The 13450-nt window shown below is 37.6% G+C and overlaps 1 protein-coding gene across 1 annotated transcript; it reads left to right on the top strand.

Moving 5' to 3' along the window:
* Nucleotides 1–152: 152 nt before the first annotated feature.
* On the top strand, nucleotides 153–13191 carry LOC119744809 (exocyst complex component 8-like). Its single transcript, XM_038220956.1, has 17 exons — nucleotides 153–237; nucleotides 1349–1504; nucleotides 2460–2552; nucleotides 2830–2921; nucleotides 3529–3671; nucleotides 4441–4520; nucleotides 4966–5039; nucleotides 5555–5663; nucleotides 7434–7586; nucleotides 7876–7927; nucleotides 8153–8297; nucleotides 9089–9269; nucleotides 9497–9747; nucleotides 10429–10534; nucleotides 10892–10986; nucleotides 11393–11560; nucleotides 12202–13191. The coding sequence occupies exons 1-17, from the start codon at nucleotides 183–185 to the stop codon at nucleotides 12295–12297; spliced, it is 2049 nt and encodes a 682-aa protein (XP_038076884.1). The 5' UTR covers nucleotides 153–182; the 3' UTR covers nucleotides 12298–13191.
* Nucleotides 13192–13450: the final 259 nt, after the last annotated feature.

Genomic DNA, 13450 nt, shown 5'->3' with positions numbered 1-13450 from the left:
TTGCAAAATGCATACACAATTGATTATTTAGCAAACTTAAAACATATTGAAATTTCTTAAAATATCACATTTTAAACAGTTACTGCAGACTAATAAATATTAAAGGAGCACTTAAAAAAATTCCCCTGTGATAATATGGTATGACCCGGTGACCCCGCCTACTTTTAAGCTAATGTACAAACATGGCGGACAATATGAAGAAGCAACTTTCTAGCGAAGAATTCGATGCTCAAAAACGTACGTATTTCTGTCAAAACTGAACCAGTGTCGGGATTCTTTTCGAGAGTGCAGGGAACAGAGAATAAAGTGATTATCTTAACTTATCCTGATGAAGCCCCAACTGTTTCTGCAATCAATAATGCGATAAATAAATTCACGAATCGAACGAATCGAATTTTTTCCTGCTTTTGCCAACGACAGTCATTATATTAGCGCCCTCTACCTGTTGAAACAATCAAATTGTCAAGCAATGAATCATTTTCTAATTCTAATCACTGTGCCAATGCTATGTTTAAGCTGACTAAGTTATTTATGTTCATTGCAAATTTGTTAAAAGAGAAAGAATCTGGGACTGAGAAGCTAACGTTAAATTTTGTTAGAAAATAGATAGGCTATGTGGGAATTAAATAAATAAATATTATAAATAGGAAAGTGCATGCGCATTTAATACGATACAGCAGTCTTCCCCCCTCCCCCCAAAAAACAGTCTCCATCCTAATTGCCTTGAATTTTATGACGTCATTTAGAAGGAAAAAAAATCATATTCTGTTTTTTTTTCATCAAAACATTAATCTGTTATTTGTTAAACTGAAGTTGTAATTGTAAACGTCTTCCCAACTTTTAAACTAATTTCTACATTTCAACATGTACATACCGATACTTCTCCTCATGCAAGACAAGAACTTTATGAACATAGCACTTGTAATTACTGATTTTATATCCATATTTCCACAACGTTGCATTGTGGTGACTTCTTTGCACGGGATCTTGTTTTGACAGCTGCTCGCTAGGGCGTGACCAAGGTTAACTCTACAATTCATGGAACCTTATTGTTAGTCCAGTTCTTGTTTTGACTTGTCCATTCTAAAGTGTGTTTGAGTTTGTTTTGTAGCTGTGTGTAGATTGTGATTTGCTGTTAGTCATTCACCTCTTGATGTTGAAATGACAGATTCTTGGCATTGTAACAAGATGTTTTTGCATCATTTGAGAAGGTATCGTAAATACTGCAGTGATGTCACCAGAGTGTACCAGTGTGGATAATTTAGGCCCTGCGTCATAAATATTTAACTTGCATTGGTTGTTACTTTGTACATTAACAAATAATTTTATCCATTTTTTTTTACTGCAGATGTTTTTGACATCTGCTCGGGAGGTGATGTCTATAATGATCTCCTGGAACATCGGCAGAAGTTTCAGATGCTCAGTGAAGACACAGCTGTTAATCTCAAGAAGAATGTTTACAGAAACTACACACAGTTCATTGATACATCGAAAGAAATATCATGTATCCTTTGATGAAGAAACATTTCTGTGAATCTTCATTGTCATCAGTCAGTTTGATTACAAATAATGGTGGCATTAGTTATCATGATTGATAATAAAAATGGTTATTCACCATTAACATCATAACTATCGTATTACCATTGTAGCAAGTTTTTATCACCGAAATTGTCATTATGGCTTTATAATCATTTTATTATATGCGCAGCAAAAATTCACCACAGCCATTATCAACACTTGCACTGCCAGCATCAACTTACCACCATCACCATTATCACAATCAATACTATCACCATGATCAGCATCAGTACTATCACCATCATCACCATCAATGTAATCACCATCTCCAACACCATTGAAATCACCACCATGACCATCATCTTTGCCACCGCTATGTAGTGGTAGTCAGTCGAATTGACAATGACGTCTACATAAATCTCCAAAAGAACATAAGGTTATTGTCTAGGTACATGACCTTATATGGTTTTGTAGGCCAAATTTAAGAGGCAAAGAAATTCCCACAGACCCGGCAAGGAATACATGTAGGTCTCGTTCAAATGACGTCATTTCCTACAGACCATCCACGTGCATCGACATTGGAGGCGTCAACTTGCATAACGCGCATTGGCTGCGTCCTATTTCGAACACATTTCGAGCAACAAGTGTGCGTGTTTGGAACATTTTCAACACTGCGTAATGCGTGCTTGATTGCATAAAATACGCAGTTGCAGTTTTCCTACAGACATGGCCGTCATTGAGCTAGCCTTATATTGTCACCCGGAGGGGGACGTTGCTACTGCTTGTACCTCTGAAGCCTGTACACCTCCCTAGCCCACGTACACGCAATCTCAAAGACGTCACATGAGTATAAGCTGTTTTACTGTAGAACTAAAAGGATGTACATCCTCTGTATTCATCTTTACTCTCCCCTCCTAATCTTCCTGAGCATATCCTATCAGATCTTGAAGGAGAGATGTACCAATTGAGTCATGTACTGACAGAACAGAAAGCCATCATGAGCCAGATGTTAGAAATGTCCATCGGCAATAAAGGTGACAAACTCTGGATTTTTTATTTGAACTGTTTTTGATTTTTTTGAACCATCGCCATCATTCTCTGTATCCGACTGTGGGACATAGAGCCATCCAGGCACGATGATCCGTAGCCAAGAAAGTGAATATTTATATAACTTCGTAACAAAAGTCAACTGATATGTACTTAAATCAATAGTATGTTGATTGCATGTAGCCAGATTTTAGTGCCAAGTTGTTTGTTGACCCTCTACCCGAATTTTTCATTTGCAATATAGTATTATTTTTTTTTTACCAGAAGCATCAGCGAGAAACAAAGACATGCCTCAGAGTAAAGATGATCAGAAGAGAACCATAGCTTCCTTGCTGGATAGAGTGGAAGGGTGCTCGGTGAGTCATGATTACTTGACTCGGGGGATTGTTACAAAATACACTATGAATTGTCCTATTCACAGGTGTTTTTGTTTGGAACCACACGTGAATGATAGGTTTCCCCTAAAAGGAGCAATTGTCTGGGCTTACAAACTCACCTAAGAATGGCCAATTTCTGTCCTGAATTACAAGTGAAACTTGAAAGCTGTTAGTACATGTATATCGTCGCGTCAGTGCAACAAGGTCGTATCTCGACGTCCATTGACTTTGCATGTACATCTGGGTTATTTTAAGCGAGATACGACCTTTTGACATTCTAAAACTCGCATTTTGCGTTTATGTCATTTTAGGAAATACGACCTTGTTGCACAGACGCAACGATATAAGAGCCTCTGAGCTTACTCATTTCTGTTTTCAGAAAAGTTGGACTGCGTAGGAAGATTGAGTTCTGAACAGTTTCTCAAACCATACGCCTACTTAAACATGGTATAAGAAAATAATATGCCTGTGCTATGACCACCTATTGCAAGATTTTAAAGGTATTAGTCAAGTTTTGTTCAATCTTTGGGTTAATTTTACTTCCTAAGACTGACTAAGCAATATGCTATGATATTTCTATACGTAGCGTATTACAGAAGTCCCCGGTAGATTCATCGTCCATGACGGTGATCTGGTTGAGCTAGATACTGATACATTCTCGGAGGTTCAACGTGTACACGCCTACCTGCTGAATGACAGTCTGGTCATTACAACATTTGTACCAAACAGGTAAAGATTAAAGATAATTAACGCTGAACAGTATAGTCTCTTTAATCAGTTAATTTTGCATTCCCTGTGCTATTTTTGAGTTTCATCCAAAAAACTTAATTCCTCTTCTTAATTGCTATTTTTCTAGCAATACAAAAGTTTTTCACTTTTGAATGAGATATCGACCGAAAAAAATCAGCCCATGTTTATTTATTGGATTATATTCTTTACGTACTTTGTATTATTGGCTGCCAGACAATAATTTTGTTCTCGCGAAGTAGGCTGGTTCCTGCCCTACAATCAGTATCAATAATGCACGGACTGGGAGCCAGTCTGCTTGCAGAATGGATCTGTTTGTGTTTTAAACAAAACCTTTTTTTCAGAGAGCTGCAGACATCCAAAAAAGGAAAATAATGTGTTTTTTTGATGAAATAAAACATACAAGTTGCAAATTCATTGAAAAAAAAAAAAGAATCTGTTGAAGAGCACGGGGAACATAATTCCGACATTTCATAGTAAACCAATATCACTTTTACATTATTTGATGAAACAAAAATGGACGTCATATCAATCCTATGTTAAATGGTTGCATTCTGTAGTCCTCAATCAGTCAGAAACAAATAAAACTGGGTCTTGCTGTAGGGATTCAACAGATTTTGAATGGCTTGGTGGTGTGATTTGTCAGTATGTATCTCTGTTTATCAGTTGATGTTCAATGAATACACGCACAGCACAAATCTTCAGCCTCTTGGTTATAATTTTCTTTCCACAATTTGTGGTCTTGTATCAGGCGAGGCCCAGTGAGATATAAATACCAAGCCTTGTATGAATTGGACAGCCTGGCAGTCGTCAATGTCAGAGATGTTGGACGTAAGTTATCTTTCCTTTTCCTAAGTAGGAATCAATAATTGTTAATCATTGTATAAGTGTTATGTTCAAGTTGGCAGTTTACAAGGTCCAGATTTTTATGACCGTTACAATACTTGAGTGACAGTGTAGTGTGAAATGTGGACTATATAAAATACAGACTTGTTGGTTGCATTGCGCATGCCTATGTGAAGATAATAAGGATAGTGACAGGTCTCATGTGAGGGTTAGAATGCCTAGAAGGTAAAAGAGACCAGATTTCATAGGAGTCCAAATTGTGTATGAAAGCAGCACTAGTCATATCCCATTCTGAACATTAACACAGATGTTTGTTATTCACCTTATTGATCTATTTGTTTCAGAGATGGTGACGTATTGCATATACATGTAGTTGGATGAGGATTTTGATATATATTGTAATGTATGTTATTTTATGGTTTGTTTGTAGCTGTGAAGAATGCCTTTAAGATTCTCATGTTTCCCGATCAGAGGATCTACAGAGCTGACAACTCAAGGACAAAGGTATGCATTTCAATTCACTTATCCCAAGTTTATCTTTCTCAAAAGAAATTCTTGTATTACATTTAATCAAAGGTGCATGGGAGTTACCTTCCTCTTTAATAATGGGTTCTTATAGTGCATTTTTTTTTAGATCAAAGCACTTTACATTGTTTTTACCCCTGATCATTGGGCCAATTAAACATACCAAATACCATCTCAGCTCCCTCAGGGAGTATACAGCTCAATGCTGCCATTTCGGCGCAAGGTACATGTAGCTACAATCAATCACAATAACCATCTCTGCCCTCCCAGGTACCCATTTACTCCTGGGTGGAGAGAAGCAATGAGTGACAAAGTACCTTGCCTAAGGGCACATGCACCATGACCCCTGGCTGGACTCACAACCTGCAGAATTACCTGCAGACCATGAATTCAATGCTCCAGACCACGAGGCCACGGCACTCCACTTTGATAAAACTAAACATTTCTGTATACATTTTGTATAAGTAAATTTTCTGATGTGACAATCTTTGCAGCGTACTTGGTTAGATAAACTAGAAGAAGCCAAGAAGAACAAAGCAGCAGCAGATGCTCACAGGAGAGAGCTTGCTGAGCAGATGAGCGTGGAGTCAAGCGATTATAATCGTAAGTCATCATTGTAAAATAATGTTTCATAAAACTCAGTTTTGATTTGAAGCCAAAACATTGTGTCATTTGCTTTAGTTTTCAATGCGGCACTGCATGTCCACCAAACTGCACTCTTGTAAAGAACACTTGTGTATTATGATGTGTGAAAAAATTGTAAAACAAAATCTGTCTAACAATCTGGAACCGAAACCCATCCTATATATACATGTCACAGCCAAACTTGATAGGACAAGGGCTATAAATAATAGAGGAAAATACTACTCCAGGGTTTGATCTTTTAATTTTTTGTATCCAACCAGGCTATTGAAACAGACTCTTAACTAGATATAGCCCGCAGGCATTTTCACTAGCCTGCATGTTTTTTTCTTTAAAAAAACCCAACAATGTGCATACATGTAAGGCGTGTATTCTGAGGCAATCTTGTCAGTGTTTTTAATAAACAGATCTAATAATTTAACCAGTAAATAAAGTTGGACACAAATTGATTCAGGTTTGCTTTCTGAATTTAATGATTTATTTCTTCCTGTCCTTTCATCTTTGCCGTATCCCAATAATTGTTAACTCGCCAGCCAGGATACATAATAAATAGTTTGACTAGCCCGTCACTGTTTTGACTAGCATTTGGCTAGTGGGCTACCGCAGTCCAAGCCTGCTTCTCTGTTCAAATATTATTACAACCAAGCTTTAACAAAAAAGCTATTTGCATCACAATCAGTGTTAATAATTTAATGATTTTGTGTGCATTCATTTTTTTTTATCTGATTAATGAGTATATTTAACTTTCAGATAAATTCGATTTGAGATTCATACCTATGGAAGGTACACAGTTAAGTTTGAATTATGCATGAACAGATAGCATTCCGGAGCATATTACTGTCTAGTCTGAGAAAGAAAACTGAGAAAGTTCACTAGAGTGATGTAATACAGTTGAATATGTTACATTGTCTCCATGGTATTAGCATTTTAGCATTGTGATGTAGACCCCAACAGTTAATAATAACCCATTGAACATGTTGAAAAAAAGACATTTTAAAACAAATGAGTTGTATTTTTTTAAACTTAATAATTGCTCATGTTGGTTTCTCTTGGCATTTTGTTGTCATCGTTAAATTGTTTTAAAGTCAGTGCATGATCAATTCAAAAACTTATTGTATTTTTTAGACTTTTTATAGCTAGGCTCCCTGTTATAATTCAATACCATGTAAAGTAGGATCTTTAATGGGACGTTTATTATTGTATCTTGTTATTTTCCTGTCCTAGAAAAAAAATGTTTGTGTTTCCAGAAGATTGCATGCATGTTTGTATCTGCCTTGATGTGCATGGAACCGGAACCATTCGCAATTTTGATTATTGGGTTCAAACGTGCATCTGTTTGACCCTTTGATTTGAAACTTGGAATTCTGATGAAGTGATTTAAAAGCAGATTTCTTGGTTGTTCATATGCAGCGCAAGAGTAGGAACTTATCTCATTCAATTGTTGATCCAATTCAGAGCATGATAACTTAATACACTATTATGAATAACACAAATTATTAAGTGCACGATCCTAAAGTGCATCCATTATTGCTTGTTATTGATGGAACGCATGGGTAAAGTGCATAGTGCCTCATAGAGTAGACAGTATAGAATATTTTACTAAGTAGACATGCCCCAAAATACAAGCCACTTTGTCAGTTTATCACCTATTTGTGGTGTATGGAATGATGATGACTTTGCCAGTCTGTTTTTCTCCAGATTCATCACTATACACCTTTCTGTTCTTTCCAGCTTTTGATGAGGATGACGATGTCACATCTCCAGTAGCTCCTGTAGAGTCAACCAGCATGCTCAAGGTGGAATGGTTAGTGGAACTCCCCGAGGATCTAGACATGTGTATCGCTCAGAGGAACTTTGAAGAAGCTACGGATCTTATCATCAAAAGTAAGCTCATGGTGTTTGGCTTTGTCTCGACCAATTGTCATTTTTACAGCGTTTTTCTATTCAAAGTCATGAAACGCATACTAAGAAATTTGTGAATAGAAAAATTGTTGAAGTAAAAATGAATGATTTGATGTTGATGGTTGATTAGCTATCTATCTTGAGAATATTTATGGTATTTTTAATCGAATGTTTGGTTAATTGATTGGTTAGTTGTTTTTTATGCACGTGATGCTTTTTTTATACCCAGTTGTTTTCTATTTCAACACCAACTATTTATGTTTTATTGCAGCAAATGGCTACCTTGATTCAGTTCCTCAAAGCCCAGCTCTCAAAGAAATGAGGTATAAACAACAAACGCTGATCACTCTTAAAACACCTTCACAGAAACCAGATTATCTGTTAACAGTTATGACTCAAAGCGAATAATTTGTGACTCAAGTTAGTAGTCACACCAAATTCAGACTTAGACATTTCTTAATTATTCAGACACAAAATTCACTTTCCACATTTCAAAATATCACCCAAAGATCTGAGTGAAGTTCAAAGGATTGCTTTCTCAATGTCAGGGCTCGTGTTGACCACCGTGTGAAGCAACTCACCGACGTCCTGACTCGTGAGTTACAGGTATCACCTGACCGATCACTTAGAGGTGGGCCTCAAGTCACTCGCAGGGCAGTTACTCAACTCATACGACTCGGAAGAGCAACGCAGGTCAGCAAACAAAACTCAAACATGTTTTTCATCTGATAACCCTATGCTTGTTTTGAGCAGAATAGAAGTATGGGCTCTGTGCACAAGTACCCCCTCAATGGTAAGAAAGGGAGAGTTGGGGGAGACCACTGAGTGACAGTCCAACAAGTTGCTGACTACGCCTGATGCTCGCGCAAAGACACTATGGCTTTGTGCACATTCAGAGTAAAATTAGTCTTGGCGCTAAACGTGCGCAAACCGGTACACGTATGTGGTGTGTCCCATCTACCAGGCTCTGGAAAGTGGTCAAAAAGTGACCTCTCTTATTTGTGCAAAGAGCCCATTGAGGGAATGGTAAGTATTTGGTCGTATTCATGGTGGGAATTTTAAAAGGGGGACGAACCTGTGTTCACAGGAACGGAGTGCCCATCTTTCTTTCATTAGCGTTTGAGCTAGACTCACATATGCTGCTGTGGGGGGATCGCCCCACCTCCTCCACAGCAAGTCTTAATTAATACCTTCTCAGCATTGAACAATGCCGGTACCCATTTAACACCTGGGTTGAGAGGAGTAATTGAGAGGAGTACTTGAGAGGAGTACTCAAGGGCACAACACGCATTGCCACAGCGGGGCTCGAACCCACAACCTCACGATCATGAATCCTGTGCTCTACCGCTAGACCACACTAGCCCACAATTTTACAAAGTTTCAATCCGTGAAATTATTCATGGAAATGATGTTATACCAGCTTTTTCACTCCTGTTCAACAATTCCGTACTAAACGTATCCCCACTCTTTTCTTCCTTGTAAAGGCATGTGACTTGTTCCTGAAGAATCGCAGCGCATCCATCAAGCAATCACTGCGACAACTGAAGATAGAGGGCGCTACCAGCATGTACATCACCAAGCTGTGCAGCGTGTTCTTCAATCACATCATAGAGACGGGGAAGGAATTCCGGTTTACGTTTGCCGAGAACCAAGGATGCTTCTCAGGTAATGAGACAAACCAAAGATTCCTCCTACATTTGTCACATTGCTGTATTGTAACACAGTAGATCATGTAATGCACATTGGCTGAGAGTGGCCTGCCACTGTAATAAAGAGATGAAAACTCATATTGGATTGATTTTGAGCTACTTTATTCATCAATGGGTGTTGGTGACGGTGCGTTATAAAAACCTGTTTACTGTTTCAATGTTGGAATTATTATATTCATAAAGCTTTTGTCGTCTGGAGCAAAGCTGAGCTGAAGACGTTCGCCAATCACTTCTCACGCCAAGCCCTTGCCAAGAAGACGAGTGTATCTACCGTTGCAGAGTGTGTGGGTATCGCTCGTAGTTACTGCCAACAACTGTCCGTTATTGGCTTAGAGCTACTGTTTGCTTTGAATTCTCTGATCCTACGAGGTATAAGGGAAGCACTGCAGTATAACAAGGATCAGTTGATTGAGGCATCCAGGCACAGGAACGTGGTGAGTTGTCAACAGTCTAACATTGGTATGACCTGGCCTAAGAAACTCTTGTTTCCTTTCGCACTTACCATTCTACAGGGTGAGTAAAACAAACGCAACCCACATGGCAGGACCAATTTTTGAATGAAGTTTTGCTTGTAGCACTTTCAAAATCTAGGATATGAAAGCCCAGTCATTAAGCTTTCTTTTAGTCCAAGAATTATTTAAATCAATGTACTTTTCAATTTAAGGCAGTTTGAACACAAACACTGTTTTTAAATTTCTGTCCACAGATCACAAAAAAAGTAAGATTCTTGAGAATTGTTTTCGTTTTGCTGAAAGAACACTGACCTTTTTTGTGATCCTTGGACAGAACTTTAATACGGTGTTTGTGTTAAAAAAAAACTTGAAAAGTACATGAGTGATATTTGAGTGATTCTTGAACTAAAAAAACAGCTCATTGACGAGCTTTCATATCATTCCTGGATTTTCAAAATGCTACAGGCAAAATTCATGCAAACTTGGGCCTGCCATTTGGGTTGCGTTCTTTTTTACTCACTCTGTAATCTTCCATAATTCAATGCTTAATTTTGGAGGATGCACTGAAGTATTCACCGTCGATGATGTAGAGCTGTTGTATCCGTTTCTTGCCTTCTTTGTTGTTCCATTACATTGTACTGAATGTTTTTTTTCTGTCTTTAGGATGAGCGATGGTATCCATTGAACCTGAAGAACCCAAGCGCTGCTAATAATCTCATCCAGGAGATGTATCAGTTAGGATTTGAGGATTTCAATGCTCTGGTCTATGGTATGCAGCATCAGATGTTTTATTTCATTTGGGGGGGGTATTCATTCCCACAAATTTTGATGATTCAAATAAAGATACATACTTTAGAAAAGTTACAATTATGCACATAACATTAATCTCAAATGTAAGAATTTTATCAGAAACAGTGGAAAGTAGAAGGATAATGTGGAAGAGTTTTCAGTAACTAACACCACACGATGATTTTCTTTTAAGAATACTTAAAAGTATTTACTTTGGTCTCAGAATCTTAAGTGACCCAGGAGAGGCAAAATGCCAAATGTTACTACAAACCCTCCTCATTTTTGTGTTGTGATTTTGCAATATGGAATAATATCGTCACTCTTATTACGATTCCAGACGGGTGCTTTGTGAGTCTTTCCAGTAGCAATGTTGCCTTTACCAAGGTCTTACTGTCATTCCTTCACGATGCACTCAAGTTATATCTACCTGAGGTGAGTCATCTTAGTAAGCCTTTTTAACAACCAATCCCGTACCCCCCCCCCACCCCCCCGAAAAAAAATAGAACATGAGTGCTTCCTAGTTTTGGGTCACTTTGTTGGTATGATCGTTTCATGGACTGATACGACTTGTGGGAGGGGCGTTGTTGTTGGGGGGGGGGGTTGGTTGGTACTGGCACCTGTTTGGTGTCGGATAGTATACAGGCCTCTCCACATGGAGCAGCATCCACAGGTGCACCATTGGACACAAAAGTATCGGCAAAAGAGGTGAAACAATGGAAGAATCCATCTTGGATAATCTACCATCTTGGAAAAAAAGGGCCGCCTCCCTTTAAAAAAAAAAGCCCGGGCGAGACACAATTTTTTTTTTGACTTGGCCTAATACATGTTTTCTCGTCAGCTTTATCCTGATCTTGTCTGGACTATCAGGGATGTCATGGACAGTCATGTTCATCTGATGGAGACCGCCGTCACGTCTGATAGGTTCGATGACGAGAGACCTTTCATCATGAAGAACGTTGATTACATATTCAACCGACTTCTGCCGCTCGTTGAGAAGAAATTGAAGGTGAGCATATTGTGATGCATCATGGGTTAACATTGTAGAAAAAAAGTTAACAGGATTTTGTTCTTGTATTTCTCAGATGATTAGCAAGTCATTGACGTCACAGCACAAAGTCCTCGCAAGTCATCCTGTCCCAAATCAAGTTATATAATATTCATTTTTTCATATAAACCACAAATAAAAATAAGTATAGTAATAGAAAGCCATATCCAGGTTTGCTAATGTTGCTAGCATTGTGACTTTGGGTGTGATCCCTGGCTACATGGCATATACGGGTTAATGGCTTCTGACTGGCGCCCCTTGAACAAAGACATTGACAAAATGGGGAACCACCAACATAGGGCTGTATAGCTCAGTTGGCAGAGCACCAGAACGGCAATCTGGAGGTCGCAGGTTCAAACCCCACTCCAGTCAATTGCTTTGTTCATCTTTGAAAATTTATAAAAAGTATTCAGTCGGAACTTTGACAAAGGGATTTTTTGACTTGTGATTGACTTGATGACAAATCTGACAAAGTAACGTTAATTGCATAGTATTTTTGAAAATGTATGGAAACAATTATTGATACCACATCACAATCTGTGAAGTCGCAATCCAATTTTTCAACCACCTCATTGATATGTGTATACTCTTGATTGCTATAGGATGTTGCTGATCGCAGCTTGAAAGAACTGAAAGACCTCCACAAACGACATCAAGAAATCTCGCAGAAAGTCCAAAATCTAGGAGCTTTAATATAAAAAGGTAAACATTCAAAATTGGGAAATTGAGTTTGTTAGGGCAAGGATGTTAGACTGTGAAGTTGCCAGTATAATTTCTATCAGGCAGTTGTTATCCAATCACCACCACATGTTGTAGAATGTGTGTGGTTTTTTTTTTTGGCAACTTTAATTTTTTTTCTCCAGATTTTAAGGGTAAATTTTATCATTTTAATCCCTCAATAGGATTGTGATTTATTGTGATATTTGCGTTTATTTTCCATTAGTGCAATATTATTTTTGTATACTGACCAATGCTGTAAATAAAAATAAAATTTCCTCTATGAATGCCAAACTCTGGCCTTGTCAAAAAAAAAGTCTAGAGAGAACCTGCAAAGTTGTAAGGTTTTAAAACAAATAAACCATCACTTTCTTTGTGTAAAGGAAGCTGAAGCTCATGTTACTCGCAAATATCATTAACAAAGTTTGAGGTAAAAATGTTAAGATCTCAAAGGATTCAGTCATTCATAAAAAAAATATGGACAAGGCTTAGTCATTAGGTTTGCTAGTATTTCTTTACAAAACGCCTCTTGACATTTGTTGAGAGAGTCATTACTCATTTGTTTTTATATAATAAATGTACTCTGTATTAGAAATTTTCCAGAAGTATTTTTGGTTTAATTTGATCCCAAACAGAAGGCTCAAACATTGTGTATCCAACCCAATCATCTGTGATACTTTCATCTAATTAGTCAACTTGAATTTGAAAACAATAATCATGTTTGCTCATAACTTATAATGTTAAAGGGTTGTTGCATTTTTCAAAAAAGAAAGTTTAAAGTTTCATTTTCAGAATTTGTCACAATTTATAAAGAAATTGTTTTTTTCTCCAAGAGCACGCCCAGAGCTGATGAGAAAATAAATGATACAGAAACAAGTCAATGTCTGTTAATCTTCAGTGTTTATTAGTGTCTCGGCACATTCAATAAAATTGACAAATAAAGTGTAAGAGCTGGATATGATTCAGAAGTGAAATAAACACAAATAACTTTTTTTTTACTCGACATTCTCTTGCATGTTTCCTTGAGTACAGGTTTTAAAGGACTTAAATCTACCGCTTATTGCATCGTTTAATTGTAGGTTTTCCTACTTGTCCACGTCTGATAGATAATATGTTAATATTTAACTTCAAAGT

The sequence above is a fragment of the Patiria miniata genome, unplaced genomic scaffold (assembly GCF_015706575.1).
Source record: "Patiria miniata isolate m_02_andy unplaced genomic scaffold, ASM1570657v1 HiC_scaffold_7, whole genome shotgun sequence".
NCBI classification, from domain to species: domain Eukaryota; kingdom Metazoa; phylum Echinodermata; class Asteroidea; order Valvatida; family Asterinidae; genus Patiria; species Patiria miniata.
Note: the sequence above shows the minus strand (reverse complement) of the source record. Positions and strands in the feature narration are given on the sequence as shown.

What these genes read in the sequence shown, in the direction of transcription:
- LOC119744809 (XM_038220956.1), top strand. Translation starts at nt 183, where the DNA reads ATGGCGGACAATATGAAGAAGCAACTTTCTAGCGAAGAATTCGATGCT. An exon ending in ATAGAGTGGAAGGGTGCTCG is followed by an intron (nt 2,922 to 3,528) that starts GTGAGTCATGAT and finishes TTCTATACGTAG; the next exon opens with CGTATTACAGAAGTCCCCGG. An exon ending in TTTCAATGCTCTGGTCTATG is followed by an intron (nt 10,535 to 10,891) that starts GTATGCAGCATC and finishes TTACGATTCCAG; the next exon opens with ACGGGTGCTTTGTGAGTCTT.